Below are 22,702 nucleotides of genomic sequence, written 5' to 3'. Positions count from 1 at the left end.
CGAAGAATTGATGCTTTTGAACTGTGGTGTTGGAGAAGACTCTTGAGAGTCCCTTGGACTACAAGGAGATCCAACCAGTCCATTCTAAAGGAGATCAGCCCTGGGATTTCTTTGGAGGGAATGATGCTGAAGCTGAAACTCCAGTACTTTGGCCACCTCATGCAAAGAGCTGACTCATTGGAAAAGACTCTGATGCTGGGAGGGATTGAGGGTAGGAGGAGAAGGGGATGCCAGAGGATGAGATGGCTGGATGGCATCACTGACTCGATGGACGTGAGTCTGAGTGAACTCTGGGAGTTTGTGATGGACAGGGAGGCCTGGCCTGCTGCAATTCATGGGGTCGCAAAGAGTCGGACACGACTGAGCGACTGAACTGAACTGAACTGTACTGGTATACAGAGATTGCTTGGTAATATCTGATGAGTGAATGACTACAGAAAGGTATGGGAACCAGCCTCTTCCTAGCATAGCACAGAATATTCAATGGTACATTTAAACTGTTAATAATTGGCTAGAGTTTGACCATGAGGGTTGATGTTGAACAAGTCTTATGTTAGGGCTACAGCAGCTGAATGAAAACAAAAACAAAAACAAAAAAACATGAAACACGCTCTCCTCAAGGAAGATAAAATGAATTCAAATGAAATCACTTGGGAATACTTAATTAAGCATTGAGCTATATGCAAGTACTATGGGTACTTTGAGGTTACCATGGTCTGGAGTAGTCGATTTACTACAGGGTAATATAAATGGTACTTTACTAAGACTATTCTGGGAGAAATGTATGTAAGAAAAATTCAAAAGTAGGAACCTGGAGAAGTTAGGTTGGTCAGGAGTCAGGAGATGTGGCCTGGCATAGGCTATGGTAGTAAGAATAGTGAGGAAAAGGCAATTCCTCTTCTGGTGTAACGTGGTGATGGTTGGGATAGAAGCGGAAGAACAGCAGACAAGTCAGGGAGAGCTTTCAGGTTTCTTTAGAGATTAGAGAACAGTGGTAGCACCAGTCAATTTGAAAAAATTAGTTATTAATGGGCTTCTCTGGCTCAGTGGTAAAGAACCCGCCTTGCCAATGCAGGAGACTCAGGTTCTATCCCTGGGTCAGGAAGATCCCCTGGGGAAGGAAATGGCGACCCACTCCAGTATTCTTGCCTGGGAAATCATATGGACAGAGGAGCCCACTGGGCTACAGTCCATGGGGCTGCAAAAGAGTCAGACATGACTTGGTGACAAAACGACAGTAACAGTTGTTAGCAGTGCCACCAATATAAGCTCTTGGAAGCTGCAACTCTATAACATATTGGGAAGACTGTGAACTAATCACCTTGTGAGTTATAGACTATACAGACACTTTGATTGGAAATTTAAAGAATATATCCAACAAGAGAGCTGATATCATTGACTTGAGAAGGCCTGTATTGTAGGTGATAATGACTAATAACGTGCATAAATTTCAGGCTAGGTTTGGTAAAAATGTTATGCATGACAGACTATGAAAACAGTAAGTAGAAGTTCATGATTTCACATGAATGAGGAGTAATTCATTTGCAATTCACTAATCCTGCTATTCTATAGCAAGTCCTCTTTTTTCCCAGCCAAGGGAAAGATGATAGAACAAAACATGTCTTTGACTGTACATGTCTTCAAAATATTTGGTATTTCCACGATAATGCAGCATGAGATTTGGTGGCATTGCAAATCAACACTTAACAGAACTACTTGAGTAAATTACCTTAAGGAAACAAAATCAATATGCTTTAAAACCTAGACACAGTTTAAAAGTGATGTGAGAGTTGGTTTTGCTAGAAACTTGGGCATTAAGAACCCTGAGTTGGACCTTATTTATTCTCTGTCTGACTTTGTGCTCTTCATCTAAACTTCTTTATCATCATTTGCTGAACACCCCCAGGATGCTTATACCCACCCACAACATGCCAAAGATGCAGTCCTAGAAGGTCACTTTCTAAACAAATGGATAAATGCACAAAGATGATTCTTTTCTTTTTCTGGATAAAAAAGCTGAAAGAGGATAATGAGGATTATTCATGGGATTTAGGGTAGGAGATAATCTGTCCATTTCATACAAACATGAAACTTTTTCTGAACCCCATTCTGTTTATAATGGTGTTGTTAATTCAACTTGAATATCAAAGACAGAGCTGTTAATTCCATCCCCCACCATATATAACTCTATTCCAGCAAACATCATCCTCTCAAGAAACACAGGAGTACATTTGGAAGGATTATGATTCTGTGTTGAAATACTGTTAACTGCCTTTCTTTTCTTTTTACAATATTTTTCTAAACCTGCACTTCTCCCTTCATTGTAACTAAGAAATAGACTCCTTGTTTCTTCTACACTACCATTTGTTGAATGTTTCAATATTATCTTGAATTCTTCTTCTTTGATCCAGGAAATTAGCAGTCTCACAGACCTTGGTCACCCATCTTGATTATGGCTTCCATGTACAAAAACATTGCATTTATATGTTTACATGTGAGGATCTGTGTGTGCAATAACTTTTCAGGTTTGTCTAAAAGGCTCAGTTCTGCCCTACTGGCTGAACTTAACCTTATAGCTAAGAAAAAAATTTTCATTACATAGATTTAGACTTTAGTATCATCTTCAAATGTTAAAAATATGCATCCATGACTATCATTTAGGACATCTGTAATTTCAATTTTGGACTGACAGCTTTGGCCCACCATTCACAAAATGACTGATCAATGATCATAGTTCTTTGGACACTGGCCTTGGCTATTCGTATCTTGAGCACTTGCTCTGTAGGACCTTATAATTTAAGCCAATGCATCCCAAAGAGATATAAATAGGTTTTAGGGGGAAAACCATTCTGTGGGTAAACATACTATTATAAAGAATTTTCAGATCCTTCATAAGCTAATAGGTAACATGCCTTCAATGGGGCAGAGTTATAGTGGGAAATGTTTTCCAAATTTATGATGGAAGAACCACAGAAACGTGCCCTGTACCCAGAAGAACTGCTGCTGCTGCTGCTAAGTCACTTCAGTCAGGTCCAACTCTGTGCAACCCCATAAACAGAAGCCCACCAGGTTGCCATTTCCTTCTCCAATGTGTGAAAGTGAAGTCGCTCAGTCGTGTCCGACTCTTTAGCAACCCCATGGACTGCAGCCCACCAGGCTCCTCCATCCATGGGATTTTCCAGGTAAGAGTACTGGAGTGGGGTGCCATTGCCTTCTCCACCCAGAAGAACTAGCACCATATAGAATTTACATTGGAGAACCCTGGACTAGTTAATTTCCAAAGTGGCAGATTCCTGCAATCCATATTCTTCTTTTCTCTCCTTCCCAAGGGAAAATTGCAGAATATCCCATTTTCTGGGAAGTGCCCAATCGAACTTTGGGGTTAGACCAACTCTAGACAGATTATCAGAACCAGATGTACAGCTACCAACCTAATGTGTGGTCACCAAACAAGTTCTAGGGTAGAATGTAAGAATCCTGACCTTGAATGTAAATAGTTCCTCCCATCATGTTACGTTTGTTTTTGGTATGTGTGTGTGAGAGAGAGAGAAAGAGAGAGTATGTGTGTGTACATACTTTACAACTGCACTAAAACATCAATTTAAAAAATATTTTATATTTAATTTCCCATTTATTACTCTAGATACCCCAACATTCCAGTTCAAGGCTAAAGCCATAAGTTTTACCTAAACCAATAAGCAATTACTAGTCATAGAATGAGAAATGGAATGTGAAACAAAGTGAAAGTTTTATTAGTTTTTCTCCAATCATATTAAATATTTGTGGGCATTTTAATTGTGGCTTGAAGTAGACTTACCTGTTATTTTTTCCTTATGTGGATTGTCTGCTATTATGTTATAAAATAAATGTGTTTAGCATCAATTCTAAGAAGCCATATTAACCATATATTAACCATATTAACCATATTAATCTGAGCCAGGGATTGGTACTTTCCTAAAGAACTGATAATATTATTTTATTGATTTGTTTTAGTATTTTTTTTAAAATATTTATTTGACTGTGACAGGTCTTAGTTATAGCATGTGGGATCTAGTTTCCTGACCAGGGGTTGAACCCAGGCCCTTCTACATTGGGAGCTCAGAGTTTTAGTAGAGTCCCCATGTTTTAGTATTTTTGATCTCTGGTTCCTCTGCCTTTTCTAAAACCAGCTTGAACATCTGGAAGTTCGCAGTTCACATATTACTGAAGCCTGGCTTGGAGAATTTTGAGCATTATTTTACTAGCGTGTGAGATGAGTGCAATTGTGTGGTAGTTTGAACATTCTTTGGCATTGCATTTCTTTGGGATTGGAATGAAAACTGACCTTTTCCAGTCCTGTGGCCACTGCTGAGTTTTCCAAATTTGCTGGCATATTGAGTGCAGCAGTTTCACAGCATCATCTTCCAGGATTTGAAATAGCTTAACTGGAATTCCATCACCTCCACTAGTTTTATTTGTAGTGATGCTTCCTAAGGCCCACTCGACTTTGCACTCCAAGATCATGGTGTGAGTGATAACACCATGAAAGTAGGGTAGGAAACTCTAAAACTACTATTTTTAAAAACTACTGGTGCTAGAAATCAATATGTAAGTGTGGATATAGAGATGAATACAGAGAAAGAGACTGAAGTATAACTTTAATTTGGTATATATAAACTTAGGTCTAAGGATACGTAGGACCGTCAGTTTATAAAGTTTCTCATGTATTCTTCAAGACTTCTAGTTGTGAATATGGTGATTGTTTTCTTCTCTTGTTGAGATTTTAAGTTAAGGGCAAAACCCACTGCTGTATTTCTCTCCCTTCCATCATTATTATTGGGTTGGGATTGTTAAGACTAAGAACAAAAAGTCAGGCTAGAACACTTGTGCCAAGACAGACTGAAGTCTACCAGGAATGCAGCTAGAAACTAGGAACTGACCTTTGGCAGAGGCATGCATAACCCTATTTGGGAATGTATATATGTGAAAGTCGCTCAGTTGTGTCCGACTCTTTGTGACCCCAGTGACTATACAGTCCACGGAATTCTCCAGGCCAGAATACTGGAGTGGTTAGCCTTTCCCTTCTCTAGGGGATCTTCCCAACCCAGGGATCAAACCCAGGTCTCCCACACTGCAGGCGGATTCTTTACCAGCTGAGCCACAAGGAAAGGTGGCGATAAAAAGATTTTAAGAGAACTTAAGGGAACTTGGTGTTCCCTTCAGTTTTGAAGGAAGATAAAATCAGCAATCCTCTAGATTTCTTCATAGGGTAGTTTGCTTTTGTACATGGGGATTTATAGCATTAGGTATCTTGAAAGTTTTAAATAACCGGAGATTATTGTTTGGCTCCCTCTTTGGTAATATAACCATCCCAGATGGATCAGGGTCCAAATATATTTCACTTAAAGACAACCCCTGCAAGTCCATTTTTATATATCTTATCTCTAATATTTAAGGGTATTTCTATCTTCCGTGTAGTAGCCAGCCTCCAAAATGGTCCTCAGTGATCCTTGTCTCCTGTGTTTCCTCTTCCACTTAGTACTAGGGGTTGTCTGTCTGACCAACTGAAGGAGGCAGAAATGATGGTCTGTTACTTGCAACAGTTAGAACTGGACATGGAACAACAGACTGGTTCCAAGTCAGGAAAGGAGCACATCAAGGCTGTATATTGTCACCTTGCTTATTTAACTTATATACAGAATAAACTTTGCAAAATGCTAGGCTGGATGAAGTACAAGCTGGAATTAAATTTTCTTGGAAAAACATCAATAACCTCAGATATGCAGATGACACCACCCTTATGGCAGAAAGTGAAAAGGAACTAAAGAGCCTCTTGATGAAAGTGAAAAAGGAGAGTGAAAGGCTGGCTTAAAACTCAACCTTCAAAAAACAAAGATCACGGCATCCGGTCTCATCACTTTATGACAAATAGATGGGGAAACAGTGGAAACAGTGACAGACTTTATTCTCTTGGGCTCCAAAATCACTGCAGATGATGACTGCAGTGATGAAATTAAAAGACACTTGCTCCTTGGAAGGAAAGCTATGACCAACCTAGACAGCATATTAAAAAGCAGAGACATTACTTTGCTGACAAAGGTCTGTATAGTCAGAGTTATGGTTTTTCAAGTAGTCATGTATGGATGTGAGAGTTGGACCATAAAGAAGGCTGAGAGCCGAAGAATTGATGCTTTTGAACTGTGGTGTTGGAGAAGACTCTTGAGAGTTCCTTGGACTGCAAGATCAAACCAATCAATTCTAAAGGAAATCAATCCTGAATATTCATTGGAAGGACTGATGCTGAAGCTAAAGCTCCAATACTTTGGCCACCTGATGTGAAGGGCTGACTCATTAGAAAAGACCCTGATGCTGGGAAAGACTGACGGCAGGAGAAGGGAATGACAGAGGATGAGATGGTTGGATGGCATCATTGACTCAATGGACATGAGTTTGAGCAAGCTCCAGGAGATGGTGAAGGACAGGAAAGCCTGGTGTGCTGCAGTCCATGGGGTCTCTGGACCTGACTGACCAACTGAACAACAATTCCCATCTTATTTGATATTTGAATACTGGGAGAGGTTATGCATGCTAAAATATTTTCCCCCTTTTCCTTCACGCTACTATCCTGTCTAGATTTTTTGCAATCAGCATGGACTATATTTGAAATAGTAATTTAAAAGATAAATTAAAAATTTTTAAATATGAAGTTTTAATTATGGAAAATTTGAAACATATGCAGAAGTAGGGAGTATATATGTGCCATCACCCAGCTTTAACATGACCAATTTTGTCTGACCTATTCTCAAAACACCTTAATGTCTCCTTTGCTTATCATCTGCATTGGGTTATTTGGATGCAAATTGAAGACACTGTCTTCTCCCATTGGTATGTCTTCTCCCATAAGACAAGGTAGTTTTAATAATCTTATTTCAAATCTGGGAAGCAGAAGTTTACCTGTTGTTCTCACGGATTGGTTCTAAAGAAAATGTTATTTAGCAGAAATATGTTTTTATTGTAGGCAAGTTGCATAACTGGTCATCATCCTGCACTGTATTATTTATTCAAAGGTATAAGGTATTAAAAAACTTAATTTTTACACATTTTTGTGGGGATTTCACATACTCATACGCTGAATTTTGCATTTATGCAACTTTTTCTCTGACATTTTAAGATCTGCTGGGAAGCTGGAAGATCTGTAGTTTAGTTATAATAAACAAACTCCTTCAGTGATGGAGTTTTAGAAAACTATAGTTAGAACTTGGGATGGTACTTACCCTGACTTCAAATGTACTTGTAGTTAAGGCACAAAAGGTAGGCCAGTGCATAGTCAATGAAGGATGATTTTCCTGACCCCTAGTGCTTTATAAGGAACACTCAGAACTAGCATGAGAAGTGGCCCATTCACTCAAATATCTTCCCCTCCCTTTTGCAGAACCCCTGGCTGCAGTGGGGCCTGCAAGATCTCTTCATGATTATTACTGCATCTAGTGTCTTGTTTTTCCAGCTGGTGCATTGCTTCCCTGGGGAGGCTTCTTGATGTTCACCCTCTACGAGCCTCCTGCCTGCTCTCTGGGGAATCATCCTATGACCCTACTCTATATAGACAATGTCTGCTTCTAACCTGAATTGTGATTAAATGGATGGGTTTAAAAACTGATTATGGCTCACCACAAAAATAGTGTTAGAACTATGATTAAAATTCCAGTTATGTGAATTTCAACTCTGTCCTCCTCCTACCACATACAAGCAAATCAGAATATTACTTTGGATCCAGTAGCTTTGGTATTTTTTTAAAAGAAATGAATGCGCTGTTAGTACCGGTACTTGAATGCCTTCGAAACAGAAATGAAAAATTGTCTAACACTTTAAACACACAACTATTTTGCACACAAGTTTAAAGTAAGCTGGATCAAGGATCCATTTTGAAGACTGTCTTTAAAGAGGGTCAGACAATGTCTTTAAAGAGCATATTTTAGAAAAGGACTCCTTTAACAGAATTAGTTGGCTTCCATTTAGACCATCTTCACATTCCTGCCTTGCCGTCTGGCTATCAGTTGTTCTGTACAGGCCTCTACTTTGGGATGTGTTTCCTGCTTTGTCTTCCTCTATGGGGACCTCCTGGCATTAGCCTTGGCTGTCTTCCCGTGACTTTATCTCTTGGCTCATGGATCAATTTTATTGCTCATTTCATGACCCTGAATACTTTATTTCTTCACCTTTCTCTAGTCCTGCATTATACTGACCCATGTAAAAAAAACAGAAGAGAAAGAGTTTAAAAGAAAGAAAAAATAAGAAGGAGGGGTGTTAAAAATAAGGAAAAAGGGTAAGAAGAACATGAAAAAGCTACCATATATCTTGCATGAAAAAGTCATTTAATATGCCAACATTTAAAAAGTAGATTGCAAAATCAGATATTGCTACTTTAAATGGTAGCTATAGGGCTGCAGTAGAAACACTGCCTTGGCAGTTAATGTCGTTGTTTAGTCACTAAGTTGTGTCTGCCTCTTTGCGATGCTATGAACTTTGTGATCTTATTAATAGGCTCCTTTGTCCATGTAATTTCCCAGGCAAGAATACTGGAGTGGGTTGCCATTTCCTTCTCCAGGGGATCTTCCCAACCCAGAGATCAAACCCGCCTCTGCTGCTTGACAGGTGGATTCTTTACTACTGCTCCACCCAGGAAGCTCATTGGTGGTTAATAGATCATTTAAAAAACCCAATTCAGGGAATTTCCTGGTGGTTCAGTGGGTGAGATTCTGCACCTACACTTCAGGGGATTATGGGTTTAATCCCGTGTCTGGGAATTAAGATCATATCATGCATGGTATGAACAAAACAATCACAAATCACCTAGTTCAAAGTAGCTTATATACTTCCTCAGGCTTCAATATGTGATTGTTGGGGTAGTGCCAGGCAGTGCCATGGTTCAGTCGGATGAAGGAGTAAATGTGATTCTCTGTAAAAGCATAACGATGGAGTGACCATTAGAGGTGTGTGTACTCCAAATACACTCACAGTAGCTTCTCATACTATAATCCTATAACCCAAATCAGTAGTGTCCCCTTTCAGAAGTCAATTCTTTCAAAAAAAATAATGGGAAATGGTGAGTAGAGATTATGCCACCTGGGAGGGTTAAGCAGCAAATTACTTCCTCAGTAAGTTCTCCTGAATATGGAATAGGAATTCCTAAAAATGTCTGCTGTCCTAAAGCAGATTTGCCAGAGCTGAGTCTAGGACCCTGGAGATTTATGCTACAATATCCTCAAACCTGGCTCTCTCTGGTGCTCTGGAAGAGTCTCAATGAATTCAAAGATACTCCTTTCCCTACCCGCCAAAGAATACTTTTGATCTACGGGAAAACAAAACAAAACAATTCTGATGGGAATGAATTAGCACAGAAAAGACTTGCCTTTGAGAATATCACTTGTTCCTGGGTGCTCCATCATTGTTGGCCACACACATGAAAGCACTGATGAGGAGGGCTAAGAAACCTGGAGATACAAAAAGTTCAAATGCTAGGATTTGTGAATAAAGAATTTTGCCAAGCTATCATCTCTACAGCATTAAAAAATGACCTTGGGAACATCCTTTAAACTCTTTACCACTAATTTACATGCACCAATATAAATAATATTGTAAGACTAACATAGGAGTGAGCCTGATTTTATAAGATAGCTTAAGCTATCATGTTACAACACAAAGGTCACACTAAATTTAGATACCCCATTTATAAGAATTAAGTTTCTATTCATATGTGAATTGGATTTGGAAATCTGATTTTAAAGTGCAGGAATCACTTTCAAATGTGATCGTATGAAATTTAAAAATACGTATTTCATATAGAATGTATCAAAATGTGAAATTATTCTTTAAATATTTTTAACACCTTTGGTTTAAGAATAATGGGCATTTCATACTACTTTGTGGCAAGAGTGTTAACTACTTTTAGCATTCAGTTGTTTAGAGCTTACCCAGCAAATGTTTTAGTATGTATCTATAGTCCCATCACTTCATGGGAAACAGATGGGGAAACAGTGGAAACAGTGTCAGACTTTATCTTTTGGGCTCCAAAATCACTGCAGATGGTGACTGCAGCCATGAAATTAAAAGATGCTTACTCCTTGAAAGAAAAGTTATGACCAACCTAGATAGCATATTCAAAAGCAGAGACATTACTTTGCCAACAAAGGTCCATTTAATCAAGGCTATGGTTTTTCCAGTGGTCATGTATGGATGCAAGAGTTGGACTGTGAAGAAAGCTGAGCACCGAAGAATTGATGCTTTTGAACTGTGGTGTTGGAGAAGACTCTTGAGAGTCCCTTGGACTGCAAGGAGATCCAACCAGTCCATCCTAAAGGAGATCAGTCCTGGGTGTTCTTTGGAAGGAATGATGCTAAAGCTGAAACTCCAGTACTTTGGCCACCTCATGCAAAGAGTTGACTCACTGGAAAAGACTCTGATGCTGGGACAGATTGGGGGCAGGAGGAGAAAGGGACGACAGAGGATGAGATGGCTGGATGGCATCACCGACTTGATGGACGTGAGTCTGAGTGAACTCTGGGAGATGGTGATGGACAGGGAGGCCTGGCGTGCTGCGATTCATGGGGTCGCAAAGAGTCGGACATGACTGAGTGACTGAACTGAACTGATAGAAATATTTTAGAGTAGCTGTTCTTAAATGTGATCTGGGAATCTTTGTTGGGTCTTCCAAACCCTTTCAGGGAGTGATCAAGGTCAAAACTATTTTCAAAACAGACTAAGGCATTATTTATCTTTTTCACTCTGATTCTCTCATATGTGTAATTTGGAGATTTTCGGTAGTTACATGGCATGTGGTATTTCAACTGATTGAATTCAGAAGCAGATATGAGAATTAAACTGTCTTCTATTAAGCAAAACATCAGTTTGAAAAAATGTAAAGGAAAGCCATTTTTCTCATGTCCTCCCCAAATACAGTTATTTTTAGTAAAATATTTTATTTATATAAATATGTATTATTGATCATCATTATTTTAAAATAAATTGATAAAGAAGTATTTTAAATATTTTAAAGTTTTAATTTATTATATGGTATAGGTAGTATGTAGGTAGATATAAACATAAACAAAAGCTCTTTGTGGGGGGTGGGGGGGGGTCTCGATTTTTAAGATTTATAAAGAAGTCTTAGAGTCCAAAGAGCTCAAGTTTACCTAAAAGCAAAACTTTAAATGTTTACTGGCTTAAAGTACTAACTGATAAATAGCAAAATTGATTTTAATCTGTTCTAAAGAAAATAATTATTTTAAAGTAATTTTTGACTTGGTTTCCAAAGTCCTTGCATATTTATCATTTTGCAATAAATCTGACAGGTAGGCAGGTCAGAAATTATTCTTAACTAAAACAGGAAGAAATCAAGAAACAGTTTTAGATTGCATAGTAAGTTAGTAGCAGAGCAGCTACAGAACATAAAGTACTTTCAACTCTAATCGAATAATTTGGCACATTAATGTAGTTCCTCCTCCTTTCCCTATATAGGGTGATTGTGACATATAAAATATTAAAATGGTATTGCGACAGAACATAGCCTGTAGCCACTTTCCCGTTAAACATCTTCATTCTCGAGCTAACTCAGTGCCCTTTACTGCAGCAGATAGCTAAGCACGGTTAAATGCTTTCCTGTCATTCAAAAACATTGCTAACTCCTACAGACTTTTTTGTAGGAGTTTTTTATGTCTTCATCATTTGCTGGTAGAGCTTCTTTTTATAACTACGGACAGCTTCGCAGGTATACCTGATAGGCGACTTCCATTTGAGAATGAATTTCAGAGTACTGGTCTTTCCTGGATTGTCATGCTAATTCTCTGCTCAGGAACTTAAAAAAACTTCCAGCAGATCAATGTTTACTCTTCTGCTAAGTTTTCAATGCTCCTCAGAATTGGTTTCACATTTCTCATTCAACCTCATTTCTTTTCCCTCTAGTGTGCACTATCTTATGTAGGAGGGTTGTCATCCTTATACCAACCTCACTCTCACTTCCATAATAGCAGTTGGAATTTTCTATATTCTTGCTCATTAATCCTTTAATACCCCTGGGAAGTTGTTATTACTATCCCAACTTTATAGACAAGGAGCTGAGCCCAAAGATATTAATGTGACAAGCTTGAGACAACACATCTTTCTGATCAATGGTGGAGCCAATATTCAAACCTATGTCTGTCTGGGAATGAGGGTAATGCTGTTAGCCATTACACCATATATATCAGTAAATGAATTAAATTTAAATAGGTTAAATGATCCAAGATTTTATGCTAATACTTCCTAAAGAAAACAACTAAATACTATTTACAAGAGACACATCTAAAACATATAAATACAAAAAGATTGTAAGTCATAGGATAAAGCCACCCCCTTACTCTCCACACTCACATACAAGCTGCCATAATTAAACTTTACAACAGAAATCATTATTAGAAAGCAAGAGGGATATTTGATAATTACAAAAAGTTCAATTCATCAAGAAAATATCATAATTTTGACATTTAATATAGAGGTTCAAAGTACTGAAAGCAAAGATTAGCAGTAGAAGGAAAAAGAGATAAACCCATAATGATAGTGGGAGATCTTAACATCCTTCAATAACTGATAAAGTAAGTAAACAAAATATCAGTTTATAATACAATATATAAATACAATATATTTAAAATATATATATATATTTATATATATTTATATATATATATTTATATATATATATTTATATATATAAATATATATATAAAAAATACAATATATAAAACAATACTTGAACTTGAATACTTGAATATAATACTTGAATATAAAACAATACTTGAACAATACAATCATTAGATCAAATTTGTATCTGAGGAACACTATACTCCTAAACAAGAGAGAATACAAATCATTCTTTTCAAATACAAGTGGAAACTATTTGGAACTGAAAAATCATGAAAATAATGTTATCAAAACTTGAGTTAATTGCTTATAGAGAAATTTATAGCCCTAAATGTAAATATCAGAAAAGAAACACAACAGAAGGCTGAGAAACCAATGAGCTAAGCATTCATTTAAAAAAATTAGGAAAAAACTGGAAGATAGGAAATAATATTAGTAGAAATTAATTTAAAAAAGCATACATATAATTGGATCAACAAAGTCAAAAGTTGGTCTTTTAAAAAAGTAATAAAATTGCTAAATGCCTGGTAAATTGATTTAAAAAAAGAGAGATAGCAAAATAACCAGTATTGGGAATAAAAAAGTAGGACATTACCAAAGATTCTATAGACATTAAGTTATAATAGAAGATACTATGAAAAACTTTGTCATTAAATTTGAAAATGTAAATGAAGCAGACAATGTGCTAAAAAAAACTGTTAAAAACCGAAACAAGCAGATACAGAAAATCTGAGTAGCATTAAACTATTTAATCTTTTAATAAAAAGACCTTCTCATAAAGAAAACTCTAGGTTCATATTGTTTCTTTGGTGAATTGTAGCAAACATTTAAGGAAGAAATAATGATCAGTCTTACACAAAGTCTTCTTGAGCCTAGAAAACAAAGAAGTACTCACTAGCTTGTTTCATGAGACCAGCAAAATCTGACATGTTTCTATTAAAAGAAGGAAAATAACAGACCAACCTTACTTGTAAACATAACACAAAATATTAAACAAAAATTTAATACTACTGTATATTCAATGATATATAAAAAGGCCAGTATATCATGATCAGGTTGGGTTCATGCCAGCATTGCAAGGTTGGCTGAAGAGTAGAAAACCAATTCACGTAATTTACCATACGAACAGAATAAAAGAGAAAAATCCTATGATCATCTCAACAGGTACAGAAAAAAATCTGATAAAACTCATTTCCAATCATGATAAAAACTCTCAGCAAGAGAGTTAGGATTAGAAGGGGAATTCCTTAATCTGCTCAAAGATTTGTTAAAAAACAAAATGAAACAAAAACTCAGCAATCCTGTTGAAACACTGATGAAGTGTTGAAAGATTTCCCTTTGAAGTCAGGAACAAGAGAAAGGTGCCACTACCACAACTTCTCTTCAACATTGTCCTGGAGGTTCTAGCCAGTCGACTAAAACAAGAAAAAGAAGGATGGAAAGGAAAAATCAACTGTTACTATTCACAAATTATATAATTCTATGTAGAAGATGGAAAAAAATAAAGAGGAGCTACGCCAGTGTGATACTGGCATAAGGTAGATAAACAGACCAATGGAATATAATAGAGAGCCTAGAAACAGACTAATGTTATATCAACAGTTGATTTATGACAAAGGTGGTAATGTAGAACAAGGTATTTTCAACAAGTAGTGCTGAAACAACTGAATACTCATACTGGGAAAAAAAAAAGAAACCTGATCTCCACACCATAAGTAAAAATCAATTCCAGGTAACCTGTAATTATAAATGTGAATGGAAAAACTCTAAGGCTTCTAGAAAGTAATACAGGAGATCTATCTTTATTGTTGTTCTTTAGTCACTAAGTCATGTCTGACTCTTATGACGCCATGGACTGTAGCCCACCAGGCTTCTCTGTCCATGGGATTTCCCAGGCAAAAATACTGGAGTGGGTTGCCATTTCCTCCTCCAGGGGATCTTCACAACCCAGGGATTGAACTTGCATCTTCCATGCTACAGGTAGATTCTTTACCACTGAGTCACCGGGGAAGCCCAACAGTATATAATTGTATACCAGAGTTTATTCTACAATTAGTAGAGTTGTTTCCAGTTTGGGACTGTTTTGGGTAAGATTGCTATAAAATGTCTCTAGGTGGACATGTAGATGAATTTCTGTAACGTACTCAACTAAGAGTGGAATTTCTAAGTCCTCAAGTATGCATATATTTAATAGATAAGGAAATGCCAGGCTTTTCCAAAAGTATTATGAAAAGTTAAAGGGTTTGTTGCTCATTCGTGTCCTACTCTTTGTGATACCACGGACTGCAGCCCTGCCAGACTCCTCTGTCCATGGGATTTTCCAGGCAAGAATACTGGAGTAGGTAGCCATTCCCTTCACGAGGGGATATTGCCAGCCCAGGATCAAACCTGGGTCTTCTGCATTGCAGGCAGATTCTTCACCACTGTGCCACCAGGGAAGCCAAAGGAATTGTATAAAATCTATTCCAGCAGCTTAGGAGAGTTCCCATATGAGAGTTCTGACATGTTATTGTCAGTCTATTTAGTTTTAAATAAATAAATATGGGAAGTATCCTATGAAGCTGGAATAGATTTTGTACAATCCCTTTGGAAAAGTCTGGTATTTCATTATCTATTAAACGTATGCATATTTGATGACCTAGAAATTCCACTCTTAGATGAGTATATGTTACAGAAATTCATCTATATGTCCACCTAGAGACATATTCCGGAGAAGGCAATGGCACCCCATTCCAGTACTCTTGCCTGGAAAATCCCATGGATGGAGGAGCCTGGTGGGCTACAGTTCATGGGGTCGCTAAGAGTCAGACATGACTGCACGACTTCACTTTCATGCATTGGAGAAGGAAATGGCAACCCACTCCAGTGTTCTTGCCTGGGGAATCCCAGGGACCGGGGAGCCTGGTGGGCTGCCATCTATGGGGTTGCACAGAGTCGGACACTACTGAAGCGACTTAGCAGCAGCAGCAGAGACATATTCAAAAATATTTATAGCAACCATATCCACAACAAAAAACAAACTGGAAACAACTCCATTAATTGTAGAAAAAACCCTGGTATACACATTCAATGGAATACCATACAGCAAGGAAAATGAACGTACTGCAACTACATGCAACAATATGAATGAATCTCATAATGTTGAGTGAATGAAAGCAGACACAAAAGAACATACTGTATCATACTATTCATATAAATGAAAAAAAAAACAGGAAACATATGCATGCTTTATTGATAAACACAAAAAACCAAGGAAATGTGTATCATAAAACTCAGGACAGTGGTTACTTTGACAGGTAGAGAGTGTGAACTGATTGGGAGAGGGCATAAGAGGGACTTCTGGGGTGCTGGCAACCCTCTATTTTTCAATCTAGATGGAAGTTACAGGGGTTTTTGATCTATGATAAATTATACTTTGGTTTACTTTTTCTCATTTCCTAATAAAAATGTCTAAAATTCAAGAATTCCTTCCAAGGATCACTAATCAACTCTGAAGATAAGCAATGAAAGTCAGTGCAATAAAAAAATTTGGTGCATGTTTCAGGAGTTAATTTCACTTTTTCGTGCTTCATATTAGAAGAGATGTTGTAAACGCAAATAAAGCACTCTCCATGGGGATCTAGGTTATTAAGGGCCACGTGTTCCAGGACTCAAAAGGAATAAGTTTGGGGAGATGGCCCTGCTGAATGTGATTATCACTGAGGTTTTGCCTTTGGAGGGCATCTCAGTGGAGCATTGCTGTTCAGTCACTCAGTCGTCTCTGACTCTTTGTGACCACATGGACTGCAACACGCCATGCTTCCCTGTCCTTCACTATCTCTCAGTTCGCTCAAACTCAGTGGACCATGCCTCGTGTGAAATATGTTTCTCTTAGGAAGGATGAAATAAGTAACAAGGCACTCTGCTTGGGCTTTGCTCTTGTAAGGAGAGGGGTTAGGGGAAAGGATTTCCTAACGTAACCTATATCACACTTATTTCACTTAATAGTATCACAGTTTCTTCCCCACATATATCCCAACTCCTAACTAGCTAATTTTACCATGTAGATGAAGCATAGGCTTAAACGCTTTTGCATCTCACAGCACATGAATTAGTTATGTAATAGGCTCTCACCAAGTGTTGTTACTGCCTACATGGGTTTCATTACTGTACACATATCTGAAATATATATAATCAGTTTTTCTAATGCTATAATAGTTTACACCAAAAATATAATTTTGGTTTATATCAAATTTTCCATCACCCAGGAGGTAAGGTTTTTATTATTGTTGATACTGGCAAAATTTATGAATTTTGTCTCCTGAGAGTTGGCAAGAAGCATGTTCAACTTCAACATGGAAAAGACTGTGGGAGTCAGTTAATACATTTACGGTATGACAATTGGTATTAGATTGAGCTCTCTGGGACTCAAGCAAAAATTAATAGACCTGTCCTATTCCAAAAAGATTCTGAGGCAGTTGTTGCTTATACAGCATTCTGGCAAGAAATCAAAGACTTTTGGAGAAGGAAATGGCAACCCACTCCAGTACTCTTGCCTGGAAAATCCCATGGACGGAGGAGCCTGGCGAGCTACTGTCTATGGGGTCGCAAAGAGTCGGACATGACTGAGCGACTTCACCAAGACTTCTACGTGATTGCAAGCAAACATGCTGCTTGGTGTTTCAGTACTGTTCTAGAAACATCTAGAAGGGTGTGAGAAGCTCAAAGACTAGAGTTGCTGAATTCTCAAATTTAAGCAGTCTTTTTCCTTAGAGCATTCACAGCAATTTACTCCTGCTGCTCCCTTTTCCCACTCCTAGTCTATCTCAAAGAGACAGTGGTTAGAAGCAGCAGCTAAACAGGAGTGGGGCTCCGTGATTCTGTAGCTAGACTGGATGCTTACTGCTGAACTCTCTCTTTCAGATTTGGTGGTCAGGAATACAAATCAAGTCCTCTTCACTGTTTACCTGAATTTTCTCCAAATTATTAAATGGTTCTTTTGTATTGCTCAAATAACTTCTGGAATATCTTAACTCTTTTGCAGAAGACTGTGTTAGCAAGCAGGTGGCTACTCAAAAAGGAGGTGAACTCAATGGACTCGGAAAGCTTATGGCAACGCCTTCTCTTACCATTCCCAAGACTTACTTTTAAATCGCACCTTATGCGAAAAGGAACTTCTGATGGTTGAGGTCTGCAAGGTGGCTTGATAAAAGTCTATCTGATTAACTGGCTGAAAACGATTGTGGAGCACAGTCCTACTGACGCACCTCCCATTTCTCTAAGTGCCGCTCTCCAGAAATGAAGTCAAAATGTAGATGACCGAGACGTCTTCAGAACAGTTGTTGGGTAATTTTATCTTTGGGTTTCCCAGGTGGCTTAGTGGTAAAGAATCCGCCTGGAGACGCAGGTTGATCCTTGGGTCAGGAAGATCCTCTGGAGAAGGAAATGGCAATTCACCAAGTATTTTTGCCTGGGAAATCCCATGGACAGCGGAGCCTTGAGGGCTACAGTCCATGGAGCTGCAAAAGAGTTGGACAGGAGTTAGCGACCAAACAATAACAATTTTATCTCTAGCAACAGAAATCTTTGGCACTACTAGGAAAATGCAAAGAAGGGCGCAATACCCAGTAACCACAAAAAGAGAACCTAGGTTGCAACTCAGCATTAGTGATTACTAGATGCATGCCTTTGGGCAACTTAAGAGTCTCCGAGTCTGTTTTCTCATTTCAGTTTTTTCAAAGCTTACTTACTTGAGATCTAGCACTGAGCACAGTGCCAGGCTCGAAGTAGGTGACGAGAAAATGATAGGAATTTGCTTTGATGGTTATAGGCAACCAATCAGTTCTGAGTTACTTTTAGTGACCGCCGCAGCGAGGGAGAGAAGAGGTGGGCCCAGGAAATGATGGCATTGGTTAGCTCGTCAGGTCCCCAGATGGTCCGAGGAGTCTGGTCCTGAGAGCTACTCCGGAGAAGACCACCCAGCGTACTAGGTCACCTCGGGGAGCGTTTGCGGTTTGGCTCCAAATCTTGCCTGACTCAGGCCGGGCCAATCCCGGGACTGCTCGAACTCACCTGCTTGACAGGTGTCAGCGGTCTGGGGTGTGACTGTGGAGGCGGGCGGCCGCGGTGGGCGGGAGCTGAGGATAAGTAGCTCCAGGCGCATGGCACCCGCCGCCCAGTCGCCGCGGTGGCTGCCGGGATGCGCCGCAGCGAATGGTCGCGCCGGGCGCCGCTCTGAGTGACCTTTCACCCGCGCCCAGCGGCCCCGGGCGGTGGCACAAGGCGGAAGCCATGGCGGAGGCGGCGGCTGCGGCGGGCGGGACGGCCGCGGGCGCGGGCTCCCGGTCCACAACGGACCGGGACCGGGACCGGGATCCGGAGCGGGACCGCGCCGGGCGGAGGCTGCGAGTTCTTTCAGGCCATCTGCTGGGCCGGCCGCAGGAAGCTCTGAGTACCAACGATTGCAAAGCGCGGAGAACCGCGGCGACCGGCACGGCGGCGCCCACTGCCACTCCCGCCGCGCAAGAGTCGGGCACCATCCCCAAGAAGCGGTGAGTGACGTCTCTGTTGAGCCAGACGCTGGTGAGGGACCAGGCCGGGCTTGTGCTGCGGAAGGGCACGGGCGAGGTGGGAAAGGAGGTGACACGGGAGGGGGGGAAGGCATTCCGGTCCCTGAAAGTGCGGACCATCTCTTTGAAGAGAGCGTAGATGACAAGCAGGATGAAATGGGTTTTGGTCACTGTTTGAGAGTAATAAACCTGAAGAACTCATATTGGGGAAGGCTTTCAGGGGACCTTTTTTCATGGATTCATAATGCCAGAAATTCATTGTCTGTCTTGAATTAATATTTAGGAAGCCAGCGTCTTCGAATATATAGAAGGGGTTTAATTATGATCCTCCAAGGAAATTAAGTTTGTACCAAATGATGGATCTCTTCAAATTCGCTCTAGCTTGGGTGTGAGGTGGCGGTTCCTGGAAGAAGGTGCAGCTGCTGGTTTCTAGGGTGGATTTCTGCTTAGGGGCATGCATTGTTTGAGAGAGGAGGAAATCGAGGGATGGGAAGAAGCAATAAGTAGAAGACACTGCTAGTGACTTAGGGTGTGGTGGTAGCTACTGAGCTCTGGTGTAACCAAAAGCTGAAAGATCCTTGTTTGTGGGTGAGGTTGTTTGTAAGATATCTGAAGACTTTTTAGAGATCTGATAAGCTCTGATGCAAGCCACTAGGAAAAGCTGTTATTTGAGATGTGGCTTTGTCAGCACGGATAAACTTTGAAAGTGAAAAAAAAGTTGTTAATGTTTAATGTGTACTTTCAATGTCAGAGATTGTGCTAAATCTAATTTCTTTTACTCCTCTCCAAACTGTGAGGTAGGTGCAGTTAGCTTTCATTTTATAGATGAAGAAGTAAACAAGATTTAGAAGCCTGCTCTAGGCTTGGCAGGTTCACTGTGGCAGGTTAGTTTTCGAAATCTGGCCAAGTTGACTTTAGGGCCAAATTCTTAAACTGTACTGTTTCTGATGAATTCATTCATTAATTCAATATTCGTGAGTCCTACTACATACTCACTGTACTAAGAATGTAGAGATTTAAAAATGCAGTATTTACTGGTAAGGAACTGATAACCTAAGAAGATAAAGTTATAATACAGTATGATAAGAAAGTTAGCTGATAACCATAACAAACAGTCACTTAACCCAGTTTTGGGTATTTATTTATTAGGGCGAAGGCTTTCCAGGGTAGGGATTGCCTGAGTAAATCTCGAAGGTTGTTCTGGGAGTAGCCTGCCAATGGAGAAAAGCATTCTTAGTGAAAAAGCTGTGTTCATAGGTAAAGCAGTGAGAGGTTGACCTGCTAAGAGTTAAGTGTTGCAGGAAGAGGTGAGAATAGCTTGGGATGAGGAGCGGATAGGCTGGTCTTGTTTACAAGATTTTATGTACAGTAAAATATGATTACATTTACCTTTAGAAAGGTCACACTGGGGATTGAGTTGAAGGTTTAAGCAGTTGAGCATATGGTTTTGGGGAACATAGATTTGAGTTTGAATTTCCACTCCACAATTCCAGCTGCATGACCTTGGGCAAGTTACTTAGCCTCTCTCAGAGCTTTAGACCCCTCATCTGTGAAAATGAGGACAGTAAGTCCTGCTTTGCATTGTTGCTGTGAGAATTGAATAATGTAAAGTGATCAAGTGCTTTAGTACAGTGCTGATTTCATAACCCTTCAACAAATGGGAGATGCAGTTTTGATTGAGCCCAAGAGATTTAAAAGAATAAACCATTTATTTAGAAGACTAATATCCCAATGAGAAATGCTGTGATTCTGAACTCGGGCAAAATGCTGGGAGTGGGCAATCTATTTGAAAAAGTATTAGGAGGCAGATTTTCCATAACTTGATTACTGAATGGTAGGGGAGGAAGGAATCAAGGGTCACATTCACATTCTGGCCTCTGGCTTCATTTGAAGTTATATTAGCTGTGATTGGATTTAAAACTTTAAAGTTTTCTAATGGTTTAATGTACATTTATGTCCATTCTTTTGTGTGCATGTGTGTGATTGTACATTTATATGCAGGTTCATACTCTTGAACTAAGTAGAGAGGACAAGTGTTCCTTAAAGTTGGACTTGGGGCCTTTATTTATGGCATTCAGAGAAAAATAGTAATGTTTGGAAGGCACAATGGGGTAACAGATGAGGCTTCCCGCAGCTGAGGGTGACTGGTCTGGGAGGCCTTCTGTAGCTGCTCCATGGACTGAAGGCCCAGCTGCATGTAATCTATGCCATTAACGACCCTGGTGTTTCCTTCAGGATTAGATGTGGTAAAATCTAATCCTGTACAACTATGTTAAAGTTTGAATAATAGGATGAGGGAACACAAAACTTATATCACATGAAGTATCAAAAGCACCTTCACAAGAGTGATCTGCTCAATGTGTTTTTCATGGGACCCAGGTGTCCCTTCTACTTTCTGCTGCTTAGCTGGATCTCAGTCTACCAGCACCAGAGCAGAGCCAAAAGGGAAGCAAGTGATGGAGAAGGAAGGAGCCAGTGTGTATTTCTAGTGAAGTGTGAATGTGACTGTATATTGTTATTTTGGAAGGATTTGGTCATGTATGTTATTTGTATAACTCCCTTTCTTTTATTACCTAGGATGATGTCATTGGTTGAAATTCTTTTATTTCATGGCTGGTTATCATCTTGAAATTGCAGGAGTAACTTCTTGAAACTTCATGCTTTCATTCCTCTTACAGGGTAGTCATGTATATATCAATTTACTTAACATTTATAGAGTAGTTGCTTTATGATAGATGTTGTCTTAGGTACTGGAAGTAAAGAGATAATAGTCCTTGGCCTCAAAAAATTCAATCTAGCAAGGGAGGTGTACATTCCAGCACATTTTGAGTAGAGCCAGTGTAGATACAGATGTAGCACAGAGGAAAGAAAGAGTGATATATTCTGTCTAGGGCCTCAGAAGAAGCTTTCTGAAGACGGTTTTAAAATATGGATGGCAGTGTGGCAGGTTGATTTGGTGGTGAGGAGTGTTGGTATTCCAGACAGAAGTCATGGCATATGGCAAAGCAGGAGGGCGGGAAAGTGCACCTTGTATTTAGGTAATTAGACAATTCAGTATTGGTAGAGGTGGGAGTAAGTTAAAAGAGGAGGGCGTGAGCAGGTCATGGAGGCCCTTGGCCTGTAGGTCATCAGTCCTTTCGTTCTTTCACTCATGTATGTGTGAATGTTTGAGTGCTTACTATGCAGCATATAACAGTGAACAAAAACTCTACCCTTGTAGACTTACATTCTGTTTGGAATGGAGATAGTGTAACAGACAAGTAATACAGTATGTCAGATCATCGTGTGACATATAATGAAAAACAATGCAGCGTAGGAGGCGTGGTGATGGAGAGCCCTTAAAGGAATTAAGCTGAGAAGGGATGTGATCAGATTGGATTTGGGTTGGAGAGCAATCACTGCAGCTGCAAGGTTAAGAATGGATTGGAGAAGGATGAGGATGGATGTGGGAAGATCCATTCAGGGAGACTGTTAAAGCAGAATACGGGAGAAATACTGAAGGA

At 39.5% G+C, this 22,702-nt stretch overlaps 1 protein-coding gene and 1 long non-coding RNA gene across 8 annotated transcripts in view; one reads left to right on the top strand and one right to left on the bottom strand.

Annotated features, from left to right (window-relative positions):
- Window positions 1–9,386: 9,386 nt before the first annotated feature.
- LOC132342953 (uncharacterized) lies at window positions 9,387–18,858 on the bottom strand. The gene is made up of 3 exons (XR_009491516.1): window positions 18,703–18,858; window positions 17,776–18,149; window positions 9,387–9,470 (listed from the first exon to the last, which is right to left on the bottom strand). It is a non-coding gene; the product is annotated as an uncharacterized lncRNA (long non-coding RNA).
- A 43-nt stretch (window positions 18,859–18,901) lies between these two features.
- Window positions 18,902–22,702, top strand: part of AGPS (alkylglycerone phosphate synthase) — a 139,561-nt gene continuing 135,760 nt past the window's right edge. For 6 of the 7 annotated variants that reach the window (XR_009491137.1, XR_009491136.1, XR_009491139.1 and 3 more), the window contains exon 1: window positions 18,902–19,181. Coding sequence is in view for 4 of the 7 variants with exons in the window: in XM_059876460.1 (XP_059732443.1) it covers window positions 18,922–19,181 (260 nt within the window). In the remaining 3 variants the exon portion in view is untranslated. 7 annotated transcript variants of the gene reach the window in all.

Source organism: Bos taurus, chromosome 2, assembly GCF_002263795.3.
Source record: "Bos taurus isolate L1 Dominette 01449 registration number 42190680 breed Hereford chromosome 2, ARS-UCD2.0, whole genome shotgun sequence".
NCBI lineage: Eukaryota > Metazoa > Chordata > Mammalia > Artiodactyla > Bovidae > Bos > Bos taurus.
The sequence above is the reverse complement of the archived record's forward strand: the minus strand, read 5'-3'. Positions and strand labels throughout refer to the sequence as shown.